We start from the raw sequence: 14,696 nt of genomic DNA, 5'->3' as shown, positions 1-14,696 counted from the left end.
ATCTACAGTCTTCTAGATTCCATTGCTGATAATAAGAGAATTCATACTATTATGGCTTGAAACAATTTGAAACCTAACTTCTTGGTCCTCTAATGAATTTAAGGTTCCTGTCTGCCTCTATTATTCTAAAAATTCACAAGGATGTGCCTTACTGTGGGTCATTTTTACTTGTGTGCTCACTCAGTGGGCCCTTTTAATTAAGGAAACTCATGTCCTTCAGTACTAGTAAAACTTTTAAAATTATGTATTTATTTTAAAATTTCTTTCTTCATTTCTCTTCTGTGCCTTCCTTCTCAAACTCTGTATTTTCAGATGATAGATCCACAGAATTGACTTTTCATACCTTTTTTCATTTTATTCTGTATTCTGGGAATTTTCATGATTCTTCCATTATTTCTACTGAGTTAATTTATTTGTGCTATCATATTTTTAATTTCTAAGAGCTTTTTATAGCAACTTGTTCTTATTTTATGGCCATTTTTTCTTTTCTTACCTGAGAATATTAGTAGGTTTTTATGAAGTTTTCATAGTCTATTTCCTCTAGGTTCCTTTCTGCTATGGATTTTGTACGTTGGTGACTATGTTTCATAGTAGCTTTCTTCCAATGACTAGTTATCTTTGACTATCTTTTCTTATTTAAAAGTGAAGCACTAAGTAGCTTCCTGGAAGCTCTGTGCATGTCAACAGTTAACTTCCTGGTCTGGTGACTGGCTATACTGTTTCATCTGAGTATCCTCAACTGTCAGTATTTTTTGGTCTTTTCTATTGGGTCAGGCATATTCCCTAGGAAAAAAAAAAATCTTCCAGTCTCATGCCTAGAGGGCCTGCATTTGGGAACCAAGTGTGGGAAGGAGCTAGGTCTCACTGCTTGACATACAGATTTGTATCTGATCTTTCATTTTAGTATCTTTCCCTCAATTGTGCCTGGTGTCCCCTCCCTCCAGGCCACCTTCAATTCAGAATCCTCTCAATTCATCTTTTTCAAAAACAACCTTCTGATTTCCTGGCAGAAGAAGGATAACCGCCTATTTGCAGTGGGGGAGGAAATATAGATGTTTCTTAAAAAGAATTTCAACTAATCTTCCTATTTTCTACTTCACCTTCAGAAGTACCTGTTGCTGCCAATTTGAATCTTTTTCAGGTTTTTTAGGGGAAAGCATCTCTGTTTGCTCTAGTGTCAGGTTTTAGCTTTCTCATGCTTACTAAATCCTTTATGTTTCTGGCTTCCAAACTTTTGTTGTTTCTTCTCATCATTGTCCTTGGGAATTATACATTAAAAAAACCATCTTAGTACTTTTTGAAAGGTTTAGAGAGGAGAGATAAAAGGATATTTTTAATATCTGCAATCTTTTTGTTAACTGATTTTGAGCAATTTCCTTAATTCCTCTCAACCTTAGTACTTCATCCATAAAATTAGAATAAAATCTGTCTACTTTACAAAGCTGTCATAAAATTAAAAAATAAAATAATGATATGAACAGCACTATAAAATACTACCGAAGTATTTTATAAATTTTATAAAACGGGAAGTGTTAACTTCTTGACATTAGTGTCATTATTTTTAGAAATGTTCATTTATAAAAACGAGACTTTTCTCATTCTGTATTAGAATTTAGAAAAATTTAAACATGTCTTACCGAAAGGGTACACAGGTAATCGGCTCTAAAGAAACATGATGCATAAACAATCTTCGATCTTTTATTGTGCCTAGGAAACAATTATTTTATATTACATATTAGTTAAAATCTAAGAGAATATCCATGTTACTGTAAATACACAAAAAATTTGAGACAATTATAGGCTTTAAAATTTTCAGTGAATGTAACGGATGCTCAATAAATGTTAACTATGAAAATAAATTATTGATTCACAAATTGATAATGACTATGCACCAAATAACTCACAGTACAAGCATACAACAGAAATCAGCATAAATTTAGTTAGTTGATGTTAACCATCGTAACTCAAAGGTGTTAGCTAATTTCTGATGCAAATACCAAATTTAAAATTTAGTCTTATGAAGGTTTAAAAGCTAAGCTTTAGATATTGTTCATTCTCAGTATGTAACTGGAACCTAATTAAATCTTCAATAAGTCCACTAGTTGGAAATTGGTTAAACTAGGAAACACTGACACAGCCAGATGATCAACTACTATGTAACCACAAAAAAGAATGAGGACGATCTCTATATACTCATTAAGGAGTCATCTCCAAATAATTCTTAAGTAAACAACAACCAATAAACAAGGTGCAAAATGGTGTATATACTGTATCTTTTGAGTAAGAAAGGGTAATGAGTATATACATGTATTTGCTTATTTTTATTAAAAAGAATCCTGAAAAAAAAAACACTAAAAAAGATTACCTATAGTAAGCAAGAGGTGGGTGAATAAAAACTCTAAGTATACCTTTTTGTAGTTCTGATGAATGAACTATGTAATGTTTTATTTATTCAAATGTAAAATTAAATAAGAAAAGACAAATCCTAAAATTGAAAACAAATGGAAAAAAAGGAATGTAACCTAATTATCAAATTGGTAACCACATCTGGAAGAATTATTTTGAGTGACATTTGAACACAGTATTTTGACTAAACATTCTTAATAATATATGGGTTGAGTATCCCTAATCTGAAAATCCAAAACGGTCACAAATCTGAAACTTTTTGAGTGCCAACATGAGGCCAGTAGAAAATTCCACATCTGACCTCATGTGACGGATCACAATTTAAATTGTCTTATGCAAAAATTATTTAAAATATTGTATAAAATTACATTTAAGTTATATGTATAAGGTGTTTATGAAACTTAAATAAATTTCGTGTTTAGACTTGAGTCCTATCCCCAGATATCTCATTATGTATTGTGTATGCAAGCATTTCAAAATCTGAAAAAATCTGAAATCTGAAATAGTCCTGGTCCCAAGCATTTCAGATAGGAATACTCAACCTATATACTCTAAGGACAAAAACTGCAAACAATTCTTACATTTTCCTTAGTAGTTTTATTGTCAGTAGTTAATACTGATATTGTATATTTAGATTATTATGTATATACTATAGGACAATGATTCTCAAGAAATGATCAGTGGAATCCTGTTAGGTATCTACAACCATTTTAGGGAATCCAAGCTGTCAAAACTGTCTTATTAGTAAAATGTTATGTATGTCCTTTTCACTGTTGATATTTGTACTGTTGGTATATTATGCTTGCATACTTCAGTGCGTTTCTCAAGAAAATACACTTAAATGATTGAGTTGTGAGCTATACTAGCTATTTTTTCACGAAATACCTTTTACTTGAAAGAATAACCAACAAACTATAGTTATTCAGACTTGGGTATTCGGCAGACATCTTTTCAAAAATGAATGAAAATAAGCTTGTCACCTACAAGAAAAATAAGTGACAATACTTATTGCCGGGGAAAAATTCAAGCTTTTAGACGAAAATCAGAATTTTTGGGAAGCTTGTATCTGGCTCTGTAAGCTTGACAGCTTTCTACTACTTAAACTTTTCTGATCGGTAATGGCATCAATGAAAGTGATTGTTTAATACTGCACAATAAAACTGTCAACTTTCAGAAGATCCGCATAACTCAGTGAACTCATATCTTCCAAATGACCAACGCATAATATTACTAATTTTAACATTAATCAATTTACATTTCTAATATGGTAAATATCAATAGATATATTCCACATAAACAAATGCTCTTTTAGGTCCTCAGTAATTTTTAAGAGTATAAAGAGGTCCTTGATTAGGCACAGTGGCTCATGTCTGTAATCCCAGCACTTTGAGAGGCAGGTGGATCACCTGAGGTCAGAATATTATATACCATACCTATAGAGGGAGAAAAGATATAAATAAAAAGCAAATTTTACCATCTGGAGTGCTTTTTGAAGCCTTTAAGGATTTTTCTTGATTTTCTATTATCCTGTCAAATTCATTTAATAAGTTTCTTTTGATTGAGGGTTCTCCTAAAAAGAAATATTTCATATATGTTTTTAAGGCAAATAATATCAGTTTTATTTCTCAAAAGCCTATAGACCATTTTTTTTAAAGCTAAAGTATTGACTCTTTAAATGTTAAACAAAAATACATACAACAAATAGTGACCTAATGTTTGAAAGAGTAAAGTCAGTCTTCAATGTCAATTGCATTTTTGTTCTGTTTTGACCACTTTAAAACACCACTATTTAACAGGGTCTAAACAGGATAAATCCTAAACAGGATAAACAGATGCTACCAGATACCACAGATAAGCTACTTTTTGAAAAACTGACACTGAATATAACTCTAGGTTTACTGGCAATAAGGCCTAACAAAATTTCTTCAAATAAACTTTTTCTCTCTTTTTTTTTTTTTTCAGCACGGGGGCAGCCATTAACTGAAGGAGTAATTTATTATGTAGGTCCTTGAATTAGAGTTAAGAGGCTTTTTATAATTACCAAATTACATTAAAGTACTAGTAATAGAAACAATTCTTATTTAAAAATTCTACAGAGGCTAAGAGGGTAAGATTAAACCATAATTCAAGGTAGGCATTTCCATGTCATGCTGAGATAATATATAACAGGTACTTTGCTTTTTGATGCTTTATTACAGGGAATAAATTTGTATAATTTAATAAGTAAAAATGTCCATGCAAGGCTTTAGGAGGTGTTAGATTATTATAAAAGTGGTTTAATTGTTTAACAGTGACCTGTACTGTTCCAGTAACCAGAAGCTGACTAAGTTATACACTTATATGTTACAGAAATGAGGGAAATTAAGTAGTAACACCGTTGAAAGCATTTACAAGTCTGAGTTATTGTTTTTTTTTCCCTAGGTGGAAAGTCAATATACTTCAGTATGCACAAGAACAGAATGGGTTGCTATAAATAAAGCCATTATTTTCCACAAAAGAATTACAAATATCTTTAAGCATATATACCTCAGAATTTCACACTAAAGGACAGCAAATAGTTTAAGTATTATAAACGTACTACTTTGTCCATAAAGTAAATCCTATATTGAATGTGACCTGGACAACACTTGATTAAGTAAATCTGTATCCACCAGAATGACTTAGGGGCAAAAGGCACTTTTTGAATGAGGAGACTAACTTCGGTGTCTCTCTGTAATACGTGGGGTCTAGACAGGAAGAGTTCTAATAACTAAAATATTTTTATGAGTTTATAGGTTTTTTAAAAAGGAACTAGTTATTTAAGATTATCCACTGAAATGTTGGAGTTTTGGCATTTGCTTTAATTGTAACTAACCAACAGATTCAATTATTTAAGATTATTACCAGTCAGATACACTAATAGAAAAAAACACACACAAAAAAACAAAACCAAATACATACCTAATATAGGTATGTATAAGGTTAACCTAATGCAGTCATTTGCCACATAATGACATTTTGGTCAACAATAGACCACATATGCAATGGTCATCCTATAAGACTTTAATAGTGGTCCCATAAGATTTTTTTTTTTTTTAGATGGAGTCTTGCTCTGTCGCCCAGGCAGGAGTGCAGTGGTGCAATCTTGGCTCACTGAAATCTCTGCCTCCAGGGTTCAAGTGATTCTCCTGCCTCAACTTCCCTAGTTGCTGGGAGTACAGGCATGTGCCACCATGCCCAGCTAATTTTTATATTTTTAGTAGAGACAAGGTTTTACCATGTTGGCCAGGCTGGTCTCAAACTCCTGACCTCAGGTGATCCGCCTGCCTCAGCCTCCCAAAGTGCTGGGATTACAGGCATGAGCCACTGAGCCCAGCCCCATAAGATTTTAATACCGTATTTTTATTGTACCTTTTCTATGTTCACATACACAAATGCTTGCCACTGTGTTAAAACTGCCTAGAGTATTCAGGACAGTAACATGCTGTATAGGTTTGCAGCCTAGGAGCAATAAGCTATACCATATAGCCTAGGTATATAGCAGGCTATACCACCTAGGTTTGTGTAAGTATACTCTATGATGTTCCCACAATGATGAAATCTAACAATCTATTTCTCAGAACATATATCCCTGTCAAATGACACATGACTGTAGTTGAACTAAGTTGTTAGATATATATACATTTAAAAGGGAAGTTAGAATAGTCCACATAACATTAAGATCAAGATACCATTTACTAACAATACTGTTTTTAGATCACTTCCTAAATGAAAAAAAGGGAGCAAGCCAACACTTACTGAATGCTCTCTGCCTACTATATGTCAAGTTCACTGCTAAGTGCTTTAAATACACTTTTTTTTTTTTTTTTTTTTTGAGACAGTCTCGCTCTGTTGCCCAGGCTGGAGAGCAGTGGTGTGATGTCAGCTCACTGCACCCTCCACCTCCCAGGTTCAGGTGATTCTCCTGCCTCAGCTTCTGGAGTAGTTGGGATTATAGGTGCGCGCCACCACGCTTGGCTAATTTTTTGTATTTTTAGTAAAGATGGGGTTTCACCATGTTGGTCAGGCTGGTCTCAAACTCCTGACCTCAGGTGATCCACCCACCTCGGCCTCCCAAAGTGCTGGGATTACAGGCGTGAGCGCCACGCCCAGCCCTCATGGGAGGTGTTATTTGCATTTTATAGATAAGGAAACCGAAGCTATGCAAGTAGTGTAACTAAGTAGTATATATTACCCAGTAAATGGTATAATCGGACACCAACTTTTAAAGTTCATATAAGTCAGAGTCTGAACTTGCTATGTATATGAAAACAGTTAAGTTAGTATTATGCAGGTTTTGTTAAGAGTTTCAAATTTTCTAGAGAAACTCAAAACTTTTTAACAGTAATTTCTCAATTATTATACTAATAATCTTTTTGAAAATATATTGAGACCCTTAAAACATGATTTCTTGGTATACAGATTCAGAGATATCGAATCTGTATACCAAGATATCAAATCTGTATACGAATACTGACTCTGTGTATCTGTATATCAAACCATACTCCCCCAAACTGACTACACAAAAATGGCTGAAAAGACATAGTTTATAACACTCTTAACTGTTAGCATACCAAGTCTACTGAATAAACACTTTAAAAATAGTGATTGGCAACACGAAAGGTAAAAATGAACACTTACCCACTAAGATAAGGGGCTCTCCTCTTCTTTTTCCAATTCTTGAATTTGACAAAACCATTTCCTCATTTTCGGGACATGTAAAAAGAGAATGTGTGGCATGACTTGGCAGTTCAGAATCTGTCAGTTCATCATCTTCCATAAAAGCTTTAGCAATTTCTACTGCTTCTGTTTCAAAGTAGTTTTCTGAATCTTTGGAGTAAGTAGAACAAACTTCTATATTTCTTTTCACAGGAACATCAGAAAAAGTTTCAGTTTTACCAATTTCCATTTTTACGTTTTCAGGTGAAGCCTGTTCTTTTCCCAAAACATGAATGTTCTCAACAAGTGAGACTTTGGTTCCTAATACCATCTGTTGTTTGTCTTGTTGAAATTGAGAGAGATATGGAGAAACTTTAATAGAGTGATTATTTTCTGAAGAACCACCTTCAACATTTAAGTTATTTGATAATTTAAATTCTTTACTGCAGGTTTTTTCCATTTCTGAGTTTACACAGTGCTCTGGGTTTCTCTTATCAACACGAGGAAGTATTTTTGATACATTTTGTCTAGACGTAGGTGAATAGTGAAGACTATGCTCAGTTCTGATTAAATCAAATTCCTCTAACACTCCCTTAACTTTGTGTAAGGAACTTTCTAAAATGGAAACTTGCTTTCCACTTGCTGTACTAAATCCAGAGAAAGCAGATGAATTTACCACATTATATGAAAAGCCTTTTTGGGATATTAAATGTTCTGGAGTACGTATAGCAGTATTTTCTTCTCTTGTGAGCTGGTCTGAATGTTCGTTACTTTTAAACAATACTTTGGAAAAGACTTGCTTGGTACTGTCTTCTATTTCAGAAAACACTTGTCTTGCGTTTTGTAATGAAGCATCTGATACCTGGACAGATTTTCCACTTGCTGTGCTAAAAATCCCACAAGTATTTGTAGATGAGACTGACTTATGAAGCTTCCCTATACTACATTTACATATATCTGAAGTTTCCAAACTAACATCACAAGGTGATATTTTAGAAACTTTCTCCAACCCAGACATATTTTGGTTATGTTGTAAAATTTCTTCACTCTGAATGTCAGCAAAAACCTTATGTGAATGCGTGCTACATTCATCATTATCTAGAGAGTTATGAAGAATATCCTCTGAATCATCCAATGCCTCGTAACAACCTGCCATAATTTTCGTTTGGCAAATTTTTGATTTATTCTCGTTGTTTTCCTTAATTACTTTACTGAAACTGTCTGTAAATATGTCTTTCACTTTTTTAATTGTTTCATGTGAAACACAAACAATTTTACCACTGGCTATCCTAAATGCAGGTGGCCCTACCTCAAAATTATTACTATTAGATATGGACAATTTAATGGCTGCATTTTTATTTTTGCAGGGTGAAGAGCTAGTCACAAGTTCCTCAACACAAATATCTTCATTTATAGTTTGCGGGTATGCATTTGCATCTTTTACATTGGATATTACTTTGGAAAAACTAGTGTTTTTTTGATCTTCAACATTCTTCAATACTGGCTCAATACCAGAATCAAGTTTATTTTTTGAGAGATATCCTGAATCATTATATACCTCATCAGAATGGTAGGAATAGCTGTTAGACATGCTACTGTTACTTAAATAAGTATCTTGTTTTGCGGAGAGATGATTTTTGTCATTTTCAGCTATAGTACTGTTTGAATTATTTTCATACAAATAATTTCCTACATAATCTGCAGTATTTATTCTTTCTGGTTGACCATCAAATATTCCTTCTCTAAGCCATTTTTTTGCTTCAAGTAATGAAGTCTGACTCACAGAAGTTTTTCTACTACAACTTGTATAAAAAGCTAAGGCTGAATTTTCAATGACTGAATAAGGGGACTGATTTGTGTAACAAGTTGCAGGACTTTTTGCTGTTTCTTTTTCTACATTTTCATGTACTTTAACTTTCAAAAAGATACTTTTTGATGTTTTGAGATTTTCAGTTTGTCTACATAAATTATCACTTAAGAGCTTAGGTGGCACCACAGTCTCAATAGAAACAAGGTTTTTATCATTATTGAGAGAATTCTGCATTTCTTTACACTTTGGGGCAGTTGTGATCTCAATGGTCTCACATGCTAATTCAAGGTCTTTACAGGCCTCTCTGTACTTTAGGGTCTTTGCCCATTGATGGCTAAAACTGGTGATTTCACTAGTACCTTGCTCTTTTTCATCAAAAAGATTTTTCACTTTGTCCAAAGATTCCTTTGCAATTTTAACTTTTTTCCCACTAGCTGTATGAAAACCCAACAGAGTAGGTTCTTTGATCTTTTCATCACGTTCGGGTTGTCCCTGGAAGGTCACTAGTTGATTTCCAGTACCAACTGGGACGCTTTCTTTCAGTATTTTGTGTTTAACTATGTCTGTTTCCTCATAACTTAGAATGTCCATTTTGTTCTTTCTTATGTCAGAATGTAATTCAGAATTTAAGGAAAAGTTATGCAATTCTTCTGGTTTCTGATCAAAGAAATTTACAATTTTATTAAATGACTCTTTGGCGACACTAATATTTTTCCCACTTGCAGTCTGAAAAAATGTATCAGAAGTCTCAAAATCTTTTATATTTTGCTCCGTTTTAGTAGCAGTTAACTGTTCTTTATTTGAAGTATTACCATGACATGCTTCTTGAGCTTTCACAACTTCCAAAAAAGTTAAATCTGACAAATCTTCTTTAATCTGAGTGTTTCCCTCCTTCATAAACTGGCCAGATAATTTAAGACATATGTTGTGCTGATCAGTAAATAGCAAGTCCGTTTCATCTTTATGAATACAAACAGTATCATTTTTACTTGAATCACTGCCATCAAATTCTAAGTTATGAGAATTTCTACTGGAAGCAGTATATTTGTTATCTTCATTTTCAGTATTTCTCTTGTAATTTTCAGTAATTTCTTCAACAGAAGTGCCAGTAGTCATTTCAATATTATTTTGTAATATCAGTTGGCATTTATTATTTTTTTCACTTACAGTTTTATCATTATGATTTTCTATCTTAAACATTGAAACAACAGAATCATGACATTTACTTGAAGATAAACTTATTGGATGTACCTCTGCAGAAGTTTCCTCACTAATATTCTCAATATCACTAAACAGTTTCACAGCTTTTTGCAGAGCTTCAGTAGAAACATTCAGTTTTGTGCCATGAGCAGAATAAAAGCCCCTAAACCCCACTTCATTTTCATCTGTTAAATAACCAGAAGCACTTTTGTTACAGTCATTTTTCAACAGGCCAGCAAACTTCCGTTTAATTTCAACTGTACCTTCAAATTGCTTGCTGCTGTCTACCTGACCAATCGATGGGGCATTCATTATGACATGAAGATCAGCATCTCTGCATTCCTCAGAAATGGTCTTTAAGATAGTCATCTGGTTTTCAGGCACTTCAAATGTACTCTTCTGCAATATGTAGCTTGGTTTTCTAAACTGAGTAAATTCAAACTGACTTCCTGATTCTTCTAATATGGTAGAAAGTTCTGTAATTTCTGCCTTTTGGCTAGGTGTTAAATTATGGTTTGAATTAAAATCCTGCTTTGAAAATAACATCTGAGGGGTTATATGACTATTTTTACAATCAGAAACAACTACACTACTCTGTAAATGTGCAGATACAGTATTAATTGACTGAGGCTTGCTCAGTTTCTTTTGATTATCTAATGCCAAGGTATTTACAATTTCAACACAAGCTAAACTAGTAGGATATTGTTCTTCAATATCTTTGAAGAACATTTTGCTCTTCTTAATGTTATGTTCAGAGAGCTTGATTTCCTTATTTGAAGCTGTTCTGAAGCTACCTCCAAAGCTGTGATTTGAAATTGGACCTAAGAGTCCTGCCCATTTGTCCATGTAATCATTATTTTTGTCTGGTATTTTATCTATATTCAAGGAGATGTCCGATTTTAAATCTTGACCTAGAGTCATTTTTATATGCTGCTTTACACTATTTTTGTTCTCCTCTGCAAGAACATAAACCAAATCTTTTTTAATTGACACTTGGGTTGCTTGTTTATCACCTGTGTCTCCATATAAAACCATGGTAGAGTTCTTGAAAATGGGTTTGTTTACACAAGTCAAGTCTGTTTCATGAAGTTCCTTAGTATTTCCTAAAGCAAGATTATTTCTTTCATTAGCTACTTGGAAGACAAAATTATTCTCATTGTCTGAGAAAAGTTCTTCAGAGTCTGGATTGACAGTTATTTTTGAAATTGAAGTAGTTTCTTCTTGATTGTTTTGGATTACTCTTAGATTTGTGTTTTGGTTGAATTGTACCTTTCTTGAAGGTGATGCTACTCTCATGTATTTTTCAGGTGGCAACAGCTCAACGTTTTTATAATTTTCATTTAAAGCACATACATCTTGATTCTTTTCCATGGGAATATTTTTGGTTAATTCAACATCAGATTCATAATTGTTACCTTTGAGCTTGTCTGACATTTTGTATGATTCTTTGCCTCTAGAAATCATGACTAGGTTTGACAGAACATCCTTGGAAGTAGGAGTTAAAATAAGAGTGCTGGCATTTTCATGGTCATATAAAAGACTTTTCTGGGATTGAAAGTCAGTATCACTGTATTCCACTTTTGAATGTTGTACTGGGTGACATGCTGCAGCCAAGACCTCTTCTTTTATATCTGAAACTTTTTTGCTTTTTGGATCATTTTCACACTGTCCTTCCTGCAGGCATGACAGAGAATCAGCTTCTGGGGTAATAAATAACTGCAGTTTTTCCTTATTACATTTTGCTTCTTTATAATCAAGATCCTGAGAGATTACTGTATTATTAGAACATGTTTCATTTCTAGAACATTTCCTCAGAATTGTCCCAAAAGAGCTAGTTAAGGACAAAGTTGGTTCTTCAGAATCATTCTGTGAACAGCTTCTTTTGACAGAAGAATGCAATAAACCTAAACATAAAAACACAAAGTGACAAAATTAAAGTACCATCAATCACATTCACTAAATATTTTTCACTAAGTTAAAAAGGTAGTGTTTGGGCACAGTGGCTCATGCCTGTAATCTCAGCACTTTTGGGAGGCTGAGGCAGGAAGACTGCTTGAGCCCAGGAGTTCGAGACTAGCCTGGGCAACATAGTGAGACCATGACTCTATGAAAAATAAAAATTAGCTGGGTGTGGTGGTGTATGCCTGTGGTGCCAGCTACTCAGGAGGGTGAGGTGCAAGGACTGCTTGAGCCCAGGAGGGTGAGGCTACCGTAGTGAGCTGAGATCACACTAGTGCACTCCAGACTAGGTAACAGAATGAGACAGTCTCTAAAAAATAAAAATAAATTAATTAAAAGGTAGTGCTCAAAACACAAATTACATGAAAATAACTGAATGTCAAATTTAAAGCAGAAAGAATCCTAAATATGCTCTATTTTTCAGTTATTACATTTTTTAGCTCAAGATAAATTAGACCTAAGTTTTTTTTTAATAATAGTTACCAACTCAATCAAAATTAGTATCTAGGTCAAGGAAGTAGCTAGCTACCATAAAAAAAACTCAAAGTAATTTTTATTGGAAAATAAAATTGAAAAAATTTCATTGCTATTAATACTGGTGTGAACAGAAAAGCAAGGCATAGAAAAGGAATTAGAAAAGTAACAATTTTCTTAATTCTTTCACGTTGAAAAAAACAAAACCACAATTTTTAAAAACAGGGTCCATATACTAACAGCCTGAAAGATGATCTAATCTCAACGATAAAGGCAAATGAGTTCAACTGCTCTGTTAAATTTCTTGACCCTCTGAATTTTCTACTAACCAGTTCTTAATTGCATTTCATCAGTGATCACATGTATTAGCTTTTTTTTTTTTTTTTTTTTTTGAGATGGAGTCTCGTTCTGTCACCCAGGCTGGAGTGCAGTGGCGTGATCTCAGCTCATTGCAACCTCCATCTCCCAGGTTCAAGTGATTCTCCTGCCTTAGCGTCCCGAGTAGCTGGGATTACAGGCACATGCCACCACATCTGGATAATTTTTGTTTTTTTTTCATAGAGATGGGGTTTTACCATGTTGGCCAGGCTGGTCTTGAACTCTTGACCTTAAGTGATCTGCCTGCCTTGGCCTCCCAAAGTGCTGGGATTATAGGCGTGAGCCACTGTGCCTGGCCTATATTAGCTTTTTCATTGGCTTTAACTATGATATGCATAGTATCAAACATTTTCCTCTAAAAATTTAACCCAAACTTCAAACAGTTCTGTACTGTGGTCTCACCAACTCTACTATTCACTGAGCTATTCACTAAAGTCTTCTCATAGGGAGATAAAATCACTTTGTAAACATACAGTTTAGTTGCTAAGTGAACTGTTGCAACAACAAAGAGGACAGAGTTACACCACGGAGATGCAGAAATAGAGCAGTAACAGTATGCAATCTTTAAAATATTTAAGAAAATTATGTAACAACAACAGCAACAAATCATTATTTTAGAACTGGCCTACATTAAACTTAGCTAGTATTTCCTCTATTTAAATTTTTTTTTTCTTTTTTTTTTTCAGGGACAAGGTCTCATTTTGTGGCCCAGGCTGGAGTGCACTGGTACAATTTTGGTTCACTGCAGCCTCAGTCACTTGGGCTCAAGTGATCCTCCTGTATGAGCATCCTGAGTAGCTACAACATCAGAAGCATGCCACCATGCCTGGGTATTTTAAATTTTTTGTAGAGATGGGGTCTCGCTATGTTGCCCAGGGTGTTCTTAAACTCCTGACCATAAGTGATCCTCCTGCCTTAGCCTCCCAAAGTGCTAAGATTACAGGCATGAGCCACTATATCTAGCCTATTTTTTTAACATGCTTTAGAGAAAATACATAGTAAGTAGCACCACATATTTATATGAGTTGTCCAATTTGCATATAATAAACACTTTTTAAATTAAAGCAGGAATTAGCTAGCCAAGCTCTGAATGTTTATGAGTCAAAAACTGTCTCAAGTTGTTGGCTGGAATGTAAATTAGTTCAACCATTGTGGAAGACAGTGTGGCAATTCCTCAAAGACCTAGAACCAAAAATACCATCTGACTCAGCAATCCCATTACGGGGTATATACCCAAAGGAATATAAATCATTGTATTATAAAGATACATCCACCTGTACGTTCACTGCAGCACTATTCACAATAGCACAGACATGGAATCAACCCAAATGCCCATCAATGATAGACTGGATAAATAAAATGTGGAACTCTACACCATGGAATACCATGCAGCCATAAAAAGGAACAAGATCACGTCCTTTGCAGGGACACAGGTGGAGCTGGAAGCCATTATCCTAAGCAAACTAATGCAGGAACAGAAAACTAAACATCACATGTTCTCACTCATAAGTGGGAGCTGAACAATGAGAACACACGGACACAGGGAGGGGAACAACACACACTAGGGTCTGTCAGGAGGTGGGGGTGTGTTGGGGGAAGGAGAGCACCAGGAAAAATAGCTAATGCATGCTGGGCTTAATACTTAGGTGAAGGGTTGACAGGTGCAGCAAACCAACATGGCACACGTTTACTTATGTAACAAACCTGCACGTCCTGCACATGTACCCTGGAACTTAAAATAAAACTGTCTCAAGAGTGATGGATATACACAAACTATGCAAACTTATCTACC

The 14,696-nt window shown here is 34.3% G+C and overlaps 1 protein-coding gene across 8 annotated transcripts in view; it reads right to left on the bottom strand.

The window, feature by feature from the left end:
• BRCA2 (BRCA2 DNA repair associated) overlaps positions 1–14,696 on the bottom strand; it is an 84,564-nt gene that overhangs the window by 51,710 nt on the left and 18,158 nt on the right. For 7 of the 8 annotated variants that reach the window (XR_010150631.1, XR_010150630.1, XR_010150632.1 and 4 more), the window contains exons 11-13: positions 7,066–11,997; positions 3,881–3,976; positions 1,638–1,707 (exon numbers count right to left, since the gene is read on the bottom strand). Coding sequence is in view for 4 of the 8 variants with exons in the window: in XM_016925134.4 (XP_016780623.4) it covers positions 1,638–1,707; positions 3,881–3,976; positions 7,066–11,997 (5,098 nt within the window). In the remaining 4 variants the exon portion in view is untranslated. The remainder of the gene's footprint in view (positions 1–1,637; positions 1,708–3,880; positions 3,977–7,065; positions 11,998–14,696) is intronic. The other variant, XM_016925135.4, reaches the window with a different exon arrangement.

This window comes from Pan troglodytes, chromosome 14 (genome assembly GCF_028858775.2).
Source record: "Pan troglodytes isolate AG18354 chromosome 14, NHGRI_mPanTro3-v2.0_pri, whole genome shotgun sequence".
Taxonomy (NCBI): Eukaryota; Metazoa; Chordata; class Mammalia; order Primates; family Hominidae; genus Pan; species Pan troglodytes.
The sequence above is the reverse complement of the archived record's forward strand: the minus strand, read 5'-3'. Positions and strand labels throughout refer to the sequence as shown.